We start from the raw sequence: 12,778 nt of genomic DNA on the forward strand, positions 1-12,778 counted from the left end.
TATTTCTGCACGTCCTTTTGAGAATCACTAATATGCCGGTTCACACCCGTGGGTCATTCCTGTTAGGAAACTGTTTAAAGGTATACAAAGGCAGGAAACAGAAGAGGGAATGAGGCCAAGGCAGAGAGAAATAGACAGAAAAGGCGAGAAAACTGAGGGAGGTAACGCCTGAAGATCTTGCTACATGAAGTTCAGTCCCTGGACGGAGGAGCACTTGGGAGCTGGTTACAAATGTAGAATTTCAGGCCCCACCCAGACCTACTCTAGTAAAGTCTGTATTTTAGTAAGACCCGCAGGCAATTCCAGGGCACGATGGCATTTGAGAGGTGCTACCTCACTCACTGTCCATTGCAGGCTCTTTAATGTCAGAAGCAGATGAGATATGGTGAGAGAAATTCATAGCATGTCGTTAGCTGGGCGACCCCGGAAAAATAACAAAACCTGTCTGAGCATCATTTCCTAATCTATAAAATGGAGACAACAATAATAGGATAGGGTGGTTGTAAGGATTTGGTGAGTTGCTGAGAGCCATTCCAGAGATCTTGCCACTGGCTGATAGATGCTCGTTAGTTTTTTGGGTTTTTAAAAAAAAAATTTTTTTTAACATTTATTTATTTTTGAGACAGAGAGAGACAGAGCATGAACAGGGGAGGGGCAGAGAGAGAGGGAGACACAGAATCGGAAGCAGGCTCCAGGCTCTGAGCCATCAGCCCAGGGCCCGGCGCGGGGCTCGAACTCACGGACCACGAGATCGTGACCTGGCTGAAGTCGGACGCTTAACCGACTGAGCCACCCAGGTGCCCCAGTTTTTTGTTTTTAAACGCATGATGATATTTTCTTAATTCCGGGTTTACCAAATATATTCTTTTAGAAAAATATTATTTTAGTTATTGGAGGCTTTTAAAATCCATTTATCTTAAGCAATCTAATCAATTAATTCTTAAACAGGAAATTTGGATTCTATTCTTGAAATATGTTATAGACATACATAAAAAATGGGAGAAAACATACTCATCAATTTAATGTGCACAAGCCTCTCAATAATTAATTACCCTAAACTCGTCTTCAATTGTAGAGGTTGTACAAGATTTTTGACACTATTTCAAATTCTTACGATACTCCCCCCTGATGTCGGGAGGCAAGAATACGGTGAAACTGGAAAGGAAGTCTGTCTGTCCCGACACTCCACTGGTGGCCTGTCTGGGTGTGGTGGCTGTGGTGGCTGACACTCAGCACAGGCGAAAGAGGACGGAAAGAGGGCTTTACGAATGGGGCAGAAGCTGCGGGTCAAAGGCAAATCATACTTGTACCAACATAAGGAGTCAAAGGACGCCATAAAACCCAACACGTGCTGGTAGCCATGACTCTCCGTATGCAGTCTGCCTGCCAGGACACTATGGGATGGCGTATGCCTAACCTAAGAGCACGTGAATGTGACAGCTGACAGTGTGCACAGAAAGAGGCGACTGGCTCTCTAAACATGCCATGGAGGGCAGTGGATGTTCAAGTTTGGGGGCGGGGACCGAGGGAGGTTGATGGTATGTCCCTGAAATACCCAGGCCTGGTGTGGCCTCCTGGGGGTCAGGCAGTCAGGTCAGGCCAAGTAGTGAGTGACTGAGAGGGTTACTTCGAAAGGGTCCAAGTCCCCATGTCGCTCCAAAGACCCCACTGAGAGCCACGTGGAAAGGAGGGACTCCCCCCTGTGACGCTGCTGGGCAGAGTTTTGGGAAGAGAAACTGAAGCCAAGGATTTGGGTTTAAAATCCTTGTGGATCCAAAAACTACCTGTCAGGAATAAAAGTTATGACTTGGTCTTTCTTCTTTTTCTTTTTTAAGGAAAAAGAAATTGTTCACTGAAGTTTTTCTGTTGAGAAGACTTTGTTATTCTGTGTCTCTGGAATAAAAAAAAGTAAGATCTCGTTCTGTTTCTCCATTCCCCAATGTCTTCCTCTTTGGAAATCAAAGCTAAAAGAAAAAAAAAAATAGTCTGTATGCAAGACACCCGAGTTGCATTCCTGTGTATCTGTGGCCGGAAACCCACTAAGAAAAATACTGCCTTCTGAGCCCTCTGTGACGTGTCCCCTGGAAGGGGCTTAGTGCCCTTCCAGATCCCTGTCATCCCGCGAGGCCAGGCTCCGGGGCGTCCTGCCCCGAGAGCAGCTGTGCTCTGACAGGAGCGGCCGGCAGCGAAGGGGCGGCCGGGCAGGTGCGAGGCGGCGCACGTCTGGAAGGGGGCTGAGGGTCTCCCACGCGGCGTCTCTGCTCTGCCGCATCTGCAACGGTTCTGGTAGTTTCCTCAGCCCGGAGTACCGTCACCCTCCTCCTCGTCCTCACAGACTCACATTTCACAGACCAGGCCCAACGTGGCCCCTCGTGTATCCTGCTCTGACCTCCCCAGGCAGAATAAACTGCTCCCTCTTACTGTGCTCTCTGTCCAGCACCTGCCCCTCCAGAGTGTGGTAACCAGGGCTGGGGGAGGGGCACGGGGGGCTCGTCGCCCCTGCAAGACTGAGCTTCTGAGGTTGGGGGTTATTTCCTCCCCGTATCTTACTCCTCGTGACTCAGCACATGGTGCACATGTAGGTCATCTCATTTCTCTTTAGAACGAGAGGTAAATGGGCCCCTGCTGTGGCTTCCTTCTTACTGAAAGACCCACGAGCAAAGGGGATCAGAAGAAGCGTGTGAGGCAAAAGGCTGAGTCGGTAGAGGCCGCTGACTGCCGTGTTTTCCCACTCTGACCAGTATGGCTTATCCTCTGTCTTCCACTCAAACCTCGGGCACAGAGCGATGCATGGAAATAGGCTGCAAAGGCATCTGAGAGCTGAATTATGACTCAGAGCCTGGCTGGGATCCTGGTTCCATCTCCCAGGCCTACGACTGGGGGCAAGGCCTCCTCCGAAAATGGCAACAGCATACGCAACCATCAGAAATAATACTCAGGGAAGCTACAAAGACCAATGGGAAGACTCACAGTAGCAAGCAAATAAAAAAAGAACAGGAAGTGTTTATATATTTTGATTGAAGCTATATAAAAATACACCTGTACCTGCACAATAACTAGAAGGTAATGTACAAATAAAAACAATTACAATACTCAATGAACTATGAGGAGTTTTTGCAAATATTTCTTCATTGGTATTATTATATCATATTTCCTATTAAAAAAAAAAACAGAGGGGTGCCTGGGTAGCTCAGTCAGTTAAGCATCCGACTCTTGATCTCAGCTCAGACCTTAATTTCAGGGTTCTGAGTTCAAGCCCCACACTGGGAAACCTATAGGAAGGAAAGGAAAGGAAAGGAGAGGGGAGGGGAGGGGAGAAAAAAGAAAACTGAGGGGCGCCTGGCTGGCTCAGTCAGTAGAGCATAGAACCCTGATCTCAGGTTTGTGAGTTCAAGTGCCACATTGGATAGAGAGATTTTGTTAAAACAAACAAACAAACAAACACACAAAAACAACATAAAAAAAGGAATTGGGGCCCAGCCTTACAGGGATGACATGAGTAAAAGCCACAGGAAAGATGTCTGTAAACTCTGGTGAATATAGAACCACCCACTTGATGCTATTAACCCTGTCACTGCCACTGGACCTAAATGAAAAATTCTTTCTAAAAATGGCATTAGAGACACACATCTTTCTAGACTCATAAAACCTGTACACTCATAGTCCTCCGACAAGACAGACCTAACATGTATAAAGCTCTAAGAAATATATAAACATTCTAGAAATTTCCATACTTCACTCAGTCCAGCTAACCTCTCGGAGATGTGAACCCCTCTCTCCTAAGAAGCTCAGAGCAGCTCCCCCTCCTGGCCTCACTCAAGAGGTGGCGAGAAGAAACCATACTCTCCCTGCAGAGGGGGCTCTGGAGAGAAGGGGGGTGTCCTGCTGGAGCTGAGGAGTGAGAAGGCAGCTGCGAAACTGTGTCTCCAGATGGAGAGCCTCTGTAGTGACAAACTTCTCAGCAATTCCTTCCGAAAACACCTGGGAAGACTGCTTCCTCTCGGCAGTTTCATAAATATGGATATTCACAATAATTCTAAGATCCTGCGGAGTGCCACGAAGCGAGACACGCGAGCCGTTCTAGGCTTACCCCTTGTCCACGCTGGCGTGGACGGCTGCGACAACACCTTCCAGGACCTGGAGGGGGTCCCTGGGCCCACCGAGCTCAGCGCTGCCTCCGCTGTAAAGGGAGAGAGAAAGAACCGGTTCAGAAGGGGGCTCCGGGCTCAGCAAGCAGCACGGCGTTCGCACTCGGAGCCCGGCTGGGCTGTGGCAGTGCGCGCTGCCGGCTCCCAGCCATGCGGGCTGCGTGTGGTCTGCGAGGGCACTGAGCCCTACACGACGTGCCAAAGGTGTGGAAACGAAACGCCTTCTGCCTTTAAGACGCTCACGGTCTCATATGTGCTTGTTTTGCTGGCAAGAAAATACAATCTACCTGCCTCCTGTCCTCCAAAAAACAGTCAATGGACATTATTATACGTGTGCATTAAATACATAATCATCCAAATTCTCCAGCTGGACTTAAAAAAACCCTAATATTTACGTGACGCTCACTAGGCACAAGACACCGTTGAATGTTGTACACACATGTACCATTTAATCCCCAACAGCCCACAAGGTAGGTACTATTATTATGCCCATTTTACGAGTGTATATATCTGGGACTCTAGTAAATTTTGAAAAAAAAGCAACAGAAGACAAGTTTTAGCTGAGTGTTCTGAATAATTTCAGCGGTAGGACTTAAATCAACTGCTGGATTCAGTTCTTTACACGCGTTTGTTGTTTCATATCTACCAAATTCTACTAACTTTCTAAAAGGTGAACATTATGGATGTTGTCAGTAGCAATTTCTTTTCCTTTGAAAAGGAGGTAGCTGAACTTCTGAAGTTCCCTCTCCTCCCACTACTGAAAGATTTAATTCACATTTATTGAATATCTTCTGTGTGCTAAGCATAACGTTTATTAGGTGAGAACCAAATCTTAGTAAGTGGAGCTGGGTGCAGGGAAGGAGAGAGAAGTGTAATTTCTGGCACAATTTTATAAGGGTAAAAATATCACATATTTTCATTATCTACAAAAATGGGCAATTTTTAGGAAATAAATTCATCAAAGCACCAATTTTTCAAAATGTTTTGTTTTTGTGAGGTTCATCTATAGTTTAAGAAACACTAAAAAGATAGCCATGAATCAAAAGGTGCAAAATGTGACCAACAAGTATCTGTCATCAATGAAAAGAGGAAAGGGGCGCCTGGGTGGCTCAGTCAGTTAAGCATCTGACTTCGACTCAGATCATGACCTCGAGGTCTGTGAGTTCGAGTCCCGTGTCGGGCTCTGTGCTGACAGCTCAGAGCCTGGAGTCTGCTTCCGATTCTGTGTCTCCCTCTCTCTCTCTGCCCCTCCCCTGCTCGTGCTCTGTCTCTCTCAAAAATAAATAAACATTAAAAAAAAAAAAAAAAGAAAACAGGAAAGTGGGCGGCTCTTATAACCACCACCACCACCACAACATAATAAGCTAATAACAGAACACTGCTTTATTAACTTGACATTTGTTATTTCTTACAAAGTGCTATATTTTATTTCTCTATCTCTATCTCTGTCTCTGTCTCTCTCTAAAAATTACCAGATACCTCAGATCATTATAAGGTGAAAACTGTATGAGGCTGGGGTAATTAAACTGATAAAGGCTCATTTGATTTCAGTTCAGCTGTGGAAAACTGACATGCATTTAATCAAAAAGTTCCTCAAGAGCAATGCAGAATTACAAAGAATGCTTAAAAGGAGAATACATTAAACACAACTAAATCTTTCAGCATAATTGCATTATTCACAGAAAGCACTTCATGCCTCATTCTTCTTTTAGCTTAACTTTCCCCCTTTTCTAACCCTCCCGGATGCATTCCCACGAAGACACCCGCATACTGACATAAAGCTAGAATTTCTCAATTGTTGGTTTCAGGCCATTAACTGCAGGTAAATAAAACTCTAAGAGACTTAACAGATGTCTAACTTCTTCAGTATACGATTAACCTTGCCTTGTGTATACTTCGAAAGAAGCTTCTGGGAGCCATTTTGCAAGCTCTGAAAAGAAGTGTGAGTAGAAAAGTCAGGATGTGTACATCCACCGGGGGTCACATGATGACCTGACATTTAGCTACCTGCTAATCTTGGCCCTTCCCGTACTTCAAGAATTATTTGGGGATGGGGATGATGGCGGGAGGAGGGGGAGTGGCAAGAGGGTCTAACCAGAAGTTAATTTCAGGGTGGGTTACACACAATACCAATGGGGAAACACTTTCATGGTTCTCCACCCTTGAGGTATTTTAAGACACAAGACTTTGAGAAATCTGATAATAACCTCTCACTTTTATGAAGTACTTCCTAGTGAATAAAATGCCTCTACATACATGATTGTATTTTTACCTTCGTGACTGTGAAACGAGTGCCATTACTGGCAAACTATCGCCTCGGCTTTCTGGGGACTCTTTTCTGGCTTACCTCAGGGCAGAAACTATTCTCCTCACTGCATTCTGCACTACGTCCTTGGGCGAGATGTCGAGAGGGCCCACGGCCACCTGCAGCAGCTTCTGGATCATTCTCAGAGGCAGGCCATCTAGACACATGGCCACAGCTTGATCGTGAACTTTCCCCTTTTCTGATCGGGAAAGATCATACAGGCGACTGTATTTCTGCAGCGCTTCCTGAAAAGATAAGGGGCACAACACCTAAACATCAAGTAGAAATAAGGTGTGGCCACATGTACAGAGTGAAGCAGATTTAGACGACTCTCAAACCAAACACACTCGAACTACAAAGGCCACACGGAAGGAGATGTAGTGGTTTTCAAGAGCTTGGGCTTCCGGACACCAGGCTGGAGTACAAATCCTTGCTTTTTCGCATTTATTAGTTAATGGGTCTTCGGGACCTGCAAAATGAGGATGATGACAGAGATTCTTGGGAAGAGAGGGTGTTGTGAATGTTACGTGAGATCATATAAGAGCCAGGCCTTTTTAGCACAATGTCAGACACAAAGTGAAACTCATGAAGTCTGAGTTTCTTGATTATTATTGTGATTATTATTATAACCACATAACAGCTCTGATCTGCACAAACCCAGGTAGTACACGTGTGTTACCTAATTTAATGCTTAGAGTGAGCCTGCAAAGAGTTTTAATTAGCTCCGTTTTACCAAAAAGTAAATTGAAAACCAAAGATGTTAAGTAACATGCCCAAAGGCACATGGGGATGTTCAGGGTGACTAGGATCAGAATCCAAAAGACTACATCTCCCCTACATGCCACACAGCCTGCCCCTCTTCGATAATATCTGTAAAAATTAATGTGACAACAAATAATTTATGAAATGGGCCACAAACTACTATTTTTCATCATACCAAATGTGGTCACTTAGTGTTTAGAATGCTTTCCAGGTTCTTTATAAGCTTCTCGGGTAACCTAGAATGCACTGTTTTGCCTTTCAGAACCACCATGTAAAAATCCGTTAACTGGACAGTTGATGATACTGAAGAAATACTGTTCATGTTTTGATTGTGATAATGTTGCAGTGGTTGTGTTCACATGTATCCTTTGAGAAAAAGATAAGGAAATATTTAAGGATAAAATGAAATGATGACCGGGATTTTCTTGAAAATAATCCACAGGAGTGGGGAGAGGGTAGGGGAGGTAGGCATGAGATGACGGGTCACATTCTGATGACTGTTGATGCTGGGAGTTGGGCACATGACATTTCGTTTTACTCTTCTCCCCACTGTGAGACTTCTGATAACAGAAAATGCCCATGAGTTCAACAGAACAGTTACTCAGGTCCCTGCTGAGCAAGAGGGAACTGAGGCGTCACAGGATAAAAACCTCGAGTTTAGACCATGCTAACGTAGGGTGTGAGGGATCTTCTTTCACTGGGTGTAGAATTAAAGAGGTGAAAGTTAAAGCCTGAACTCAAAAGGGACAAACGTATGGGGATAAAGGTTATTTCCAGTGTTTGCTATGATAGGAACTCTAATAAAATCAAATAGGGTCCAATTTAGGAACCAGAAGAGTATCCTATTATGGACCATCCACGGTCTGACTGAATAGCATTTGCAAGCAGTCATTTGGTACCTTGAAGTCTCAGCCTATTTGAAACAAACAGCTGTTTTTGTTAATAACCCCCCTGGCCCCATAGACGTGATTCAAGTCACTGAAAGATAATACTTGTTCAAGGACAGTAATGACAATTCTCCAGATTTGAATATACCATACTTAATTAAAAAACTAAGCAAGACAAGTATGTACATTTTTATACTAATCAGCATAATCATTTTAACTTGGAGGAATTCAAATTTTACCCTAGTTCTTATAATTATGGATTACAGTACTCTACATGTCAGTAGGATAAAATCAAGATTGGAAAAGCCGATCCGTTCCCTGCAAAGGCTTCTATCTGGCTTGCACATCATTTAATGTTATTCATTAGGCAGGCGAATAGCACTGAAAAATACAAAATGAAATAAAACTGCTATCAAACTTTTGAATTCTGCTCATTATCTTTTCCACGAGGGTTTGCATTTATGCATCTCCTACACATTTTGAAATCTTCCATTTGTTCATTATCTGAACTGCTCTCCACTGACCGATCTTTCTAGTCAGGAATATTTCTTTACAAGCCAAGAATACGATTCAATCAATATGTAAGGTTTTAGAAAAATAAAAGAGGAGATTAGTGGCCACTTACAGGTTCATTTACCGTAACATTAATGGGGCAAATGAAATATTGCTTATATATCTAAACATTGTTTTTACCTATATGAATCCATTTACTTATTGATCTGTCAACTCCTCAGTTATGGAAAAGAACAGCTTAAACTCCCTCGGCTGTAAAAATACAGAAGAAAAACTAGAAAAGCTACAGAGGGTTCCCCTGTGTTGTCCTAACACCCTGTCCTAACTGCCTCAAGAATCATCCTGGGCAGGGGGCTCCTGACTCTCACGAGAGTATTTTCTGAGACAGCATGAGGGTCTCAACTAGAAACCACGTAGGAACGACTGTATCAGCCAAAAAAATGCATATCGATAAAATTAGGTTGGAAACAGAAAACATAAACAGGATGGGGCGTATAATTTTTAAAAATCTGAAGCAGGCATGGATGGCTCTTTCTGGACTTTTTGGAAAATTCGGGGGGAAAAAAAAATCTATCATTTTTCAGTTGGAGAGCAAAACACTTACCGGCTAGAAGCAGGGCTTGCAAACCACCGACCCCATCCTTTCTCAGCCTCAGTGACCACTTCCTCCCCCAGGCACCCATCCTGGGCCATACCCCCCGGGTGCCCATCCCCCACCCAACCACCTTCTGTTCCTCAATCCCGTTAAGTGGCCCCAAATCCTCTTCAAAGAACCGCAAACCTGCAAATGGGAGTCCACAATCAAGAGGTGATGAAGAGGCTAGAGGATAAAGGGTTGAGGGACATTTGCAAGGACATCTGCAAGAATGAAACCCCTATCAACACCAATAATACGGCTCTAAAGGACGAATGTAAGCCCTACTGAGGTTGCCAGAGGGAGTGAGCATGGAGAAGAAGTTTTCCCTTCATTACCTGCTCACTATTCCTCAGAGAAACAAGGAAGCTGTGGTTGAGGGTTTCCAGGTGAGCAAGTGATTTCTCCAGATGGCCCCGGGCATCCGCATAGGTGATTTTAGAGTCACTAGCTTCTTGAATGTCGTCTTCTGAACTTCTTTTCCGCGGCTTCTCAATAAAATGCTGGACTGCCTGGACAGCCTTTCTAGTCATCTCTTTGCGTGCTTCCACGGACAGCTTCAACACAAAAAGGTATTGAACGGCAGTGAGACAAACTGGCCCTGCATTTGTATTCAATACGGTATTAATAAGGTGTATTTAATAAGGTATTAGCGAAGTAAAGAGAACAAGAGTGAAATGTTGATATACAACTTTAATTGGTGCCTAGGACTTTTGTTGTATTAGTTTTTCTTCTGTGAGGAGAACAACAGTGAGGTGCCATATGCACTATTAAGGTAGTAAATCCAGATTTTTTTTTTAATGCTAAAATGCAAAAGTAGGTGGTGTTATGATGAAACTAGCATTCAGATAGATTACTGGTTACAATGCAGAAATGAGGAGTCATTTCTACAGTTACAATTCCCAGTTTCAATCATTTATTACAAGGAAATGATTAAAAAGAAGAAAATTGTATAGGCATAATGATTTCAACTGGAATAATACTCTAAAATAAAATCTCAAAAGCAACCTAATTGCCTGATAATAACAGAAATGGTAACTAACTTATGATAAATTACTAGATAGAACGTTATGCAGCCGTTAAAATTAGATACAAAATCAGTATTAGCAATTTGGAAAGTGCTTATCATAAAATGTTGAATTTTAGGAATCAGAAATCATAAAACTGTCTACACCACGCTTGTATTAAAATCCGAACGAAACCTGTACGGCTGAACAGAAATACATACACACACACAGACACCAGTGACTGTTATGTTAGGGTTATGAGCAATTTTGTTCTCAATTTTGTCAATTTTCTACACTAATGTATTCATTCAATTACTCACCATTTGAGTTGTGACATGCGAAAGTCACTTTCTTAGGTATGCACGAGTTGTCTTTTTCTCATAATATTAAAAATATTAAGCTTGCTTGGCCTCAAGTCTAAACGTAACCCATCTTGACGGACGCACCACAGACTGGTGAGCCACGCTGGGCTTTTTGAGGCCCCGCTGATTTGCGCTGTTTTGGATCTTAGATTTAGCCTCATGTCAACTACTCAAGCACATTTTTACTACAGCCTTAAAAGGGCTCTGTGTTGATTTAAGTAAATAAAATAAAAAACAGATGAGGAGTCTTAGGACAAAATCTTATCTTTATTTTCTTTCTCAACAGCAGGTACCCTGTGTGTCTGGTTATTCTGAAAAATACCACAGACATCAACGTGGCACCTGCGACCACACCAGGAGGCAAACCCCGCTCAACCCTCCCCACCAGCTGCCTCCAAGTCACTCTGTGTAGAATTCATGTGGCATAATGAGGACAGCTGACATTTTCTTCGGTCTATACAAATATGGGTAAAAAGGAACTTTAGGAAAGTACTATTTCCACTGAACTGTAATTAAGTGTGTGCTTTGCAAGTGCAGCTTCAAGTAAGTTTTGTGGCCAGACTGCTACCCCCAAGCACCTTGGCATACAACAACATCAGAAGCCACTACTGACCATCAGTATCAGTTCATCATTCTCCTCCCTTGCATACCCTGTGAACTCTTTTCTGTGGTTGAGAAATACAAGATCACAGAACTTGTGTTTAGTTCAACAGCCCTCCTTACTTTCTCCCATCATATGGATGGAAGGACTGAGCCCTGGGGAGGTTCTGTGATATGTTGGGGTTCCTCGCATGAGTGCAAAAAGGAAAAGCCAGAAGGCAGGGGCCTTGGTCATGGATCTGGTGCTCCCCTTTCACTGCACGTCACACAGCTTCCACTTTGCCATTTCTACCCCCTCACGGGCTCTGACAGAGCGTATGATGGGTGCACACTGGCCGAATGCTCAACAGAAGGAAAGACAAATAAGAAAATGGCCTAGAGAGTCCTTCCTTTCCACTCACTCCTATCTGCTTCCCCAAGAAACACGGGTTTGGGGAATGTTTGGATATCCAGCTGGCCAAATGTCTATGCTCCCCCAGCCCATCAAAGCGCGTGGAAGGTTTCCACAACAGACGGGCAAGAGAGTAGGAACAGGACAGGCAATTCCCCTGTGCGGAAAGCAGCGTCCTGAGAGAAACCACTGGTCTCTGTGCCCTGGGAGGAGTCCAGACGCCATCTTTGTTGTCCGAAGTCGGCCTTGTCAGTGTCAACCACCCCTGGAATAGTTGGTAAGTGTAGGGAGAGCACTAACCTCACAAAACCCATGTTTGATTTTTACTACCGGGGTGACACTTGACAACATGCTTCAAGCCTTCGTTTCTTCATGCATAAAATGCAAAAAAAGTCATCCGCCACACAATGTCATTCTGACCATTTAAATGAGAGAATATGCAAAACAATCAGCAAAATGCCTTACCCATAATAGTAGGAAACTCAGGAAATCGAGGCTCAATTCTAATTTGACCAACTGATCCACCACCCAGGCCGTCATCTACCTGTTAGGTTTTTATCTTCCTAGTAAATGTGCCATGTAATCTCTTTTAGAAAAACCTTTTCATAAGCTCCGCAAGTTCCTTGGCATGGCAACCCGAGGACTCTCCCAAGGTGGCCCCAAGCTAACCCTCTAGCCTCGCAATGTAACCGTAGCCCACACTCTAGGCTCCACACGCGGAAGCTTTTCTTCATTCCCCAGTGTCAACTGGTATCTTATCTCAGTGAAACACTGTCTCTTCTCTTCTTTGGAGGGCAAATGCCTGGTCATGTCTCAATACCGAGATACACACAAGTCACCCTGGACTCAGTTTCTTCAGCCTCGACAGCTGGTCCACTGGCAGGCCATCTGCCCCAACAACCAAGTGCATACTCCATGCCGACATGCGTGTGGACCCCAGCTGTCCAGCAATACTGAGCACAGACCTCACACTGACATCCGTGCTTTCCTAGAATCTGCTATGGGACCGCCACAGAACAGCCAGTAGAGGCGAGTGAATTCTCTAGGAGTTTAAGTTGTTTGACCTCATCACCAATCTCATCAGAAAAGTACCTCCCCCCGTTATTCTTAATGATCTTTCAGAATAAGTAAATAACCACGGTTACTAAGAATACAGCGTGTAAACAAAC

General features: G+C 44.0%; 1 protein-coding gene and 1 long non-coding RNA gene across 6 annotated transcripts in view; one reads left to right on the forward strand and one right to left on the reverse strand.

Annotated features, from left to right (window-relative positions):
• Nucleotides 1-11,000, forward strand: part of LOC121044124 (uncharacterized) — a 33,577-nt gene extending 22,577 nt beyond the window's left edge. Inside the window, exon 3 of one of the 2 annotated variants that reach the window (XR_005797143.1) lies at nt 10,908-11,000. This is a non-coding gene — a long non-coding RNA (uncharacterized LOC121044124). Of the gene's footprint in view, nt 1-1,835; nt 1,966-10,907 lie in introns of those variants that run through there. The other variant, XR_005797142.1, reaches the window with a different exon arrangement.
• Nucleotides 1-12,778, reverse strand: part of NBAS (NBAS subunit of NRZ tethering complex) — a 366,039-nt gene that overhangs the window by 49,288 nt on the left and 303,973 nt on the right. For all 4 annotated transcript variants that reach the window (XM_040496113.1, XM_040496112.1, XM_040496111.1 and 1 more), the window contains 3 exons: nt 9,588-9,806; nt 6,496-6,698; nt 4,091-4,180 (listed from right to left, as the gene is read on the reverse strand). In XM_040496113.1, the coding sequence (XP_040352047.1) occupies nt 4,091-4,180; nt 6,496-6,698; nt 9,588-9,806 (512 nt within the window). The remainder of the gene's footprint in view (nt 1-4,090; nt 4,181-6,495; nt 6,699-9,587; nt 9,807-12,778) is intronic.

This window comes from Herpailurus yagouaroundi, unplaced genomic scaffold (genome assembly GCF_014898765.1).
Source record: "Herpailurus yagouaroundi ecotype Mexico unplaced genomic scaffold, PumYag 188, whole genome shotgun sequence".
Classification (NCBI taxonomy): Eukaryota; Metazoa; Chordata; class Mammalia; order Carnivora; family Felidae; genus Herpailurus; species Herpailurus yagouaroundi.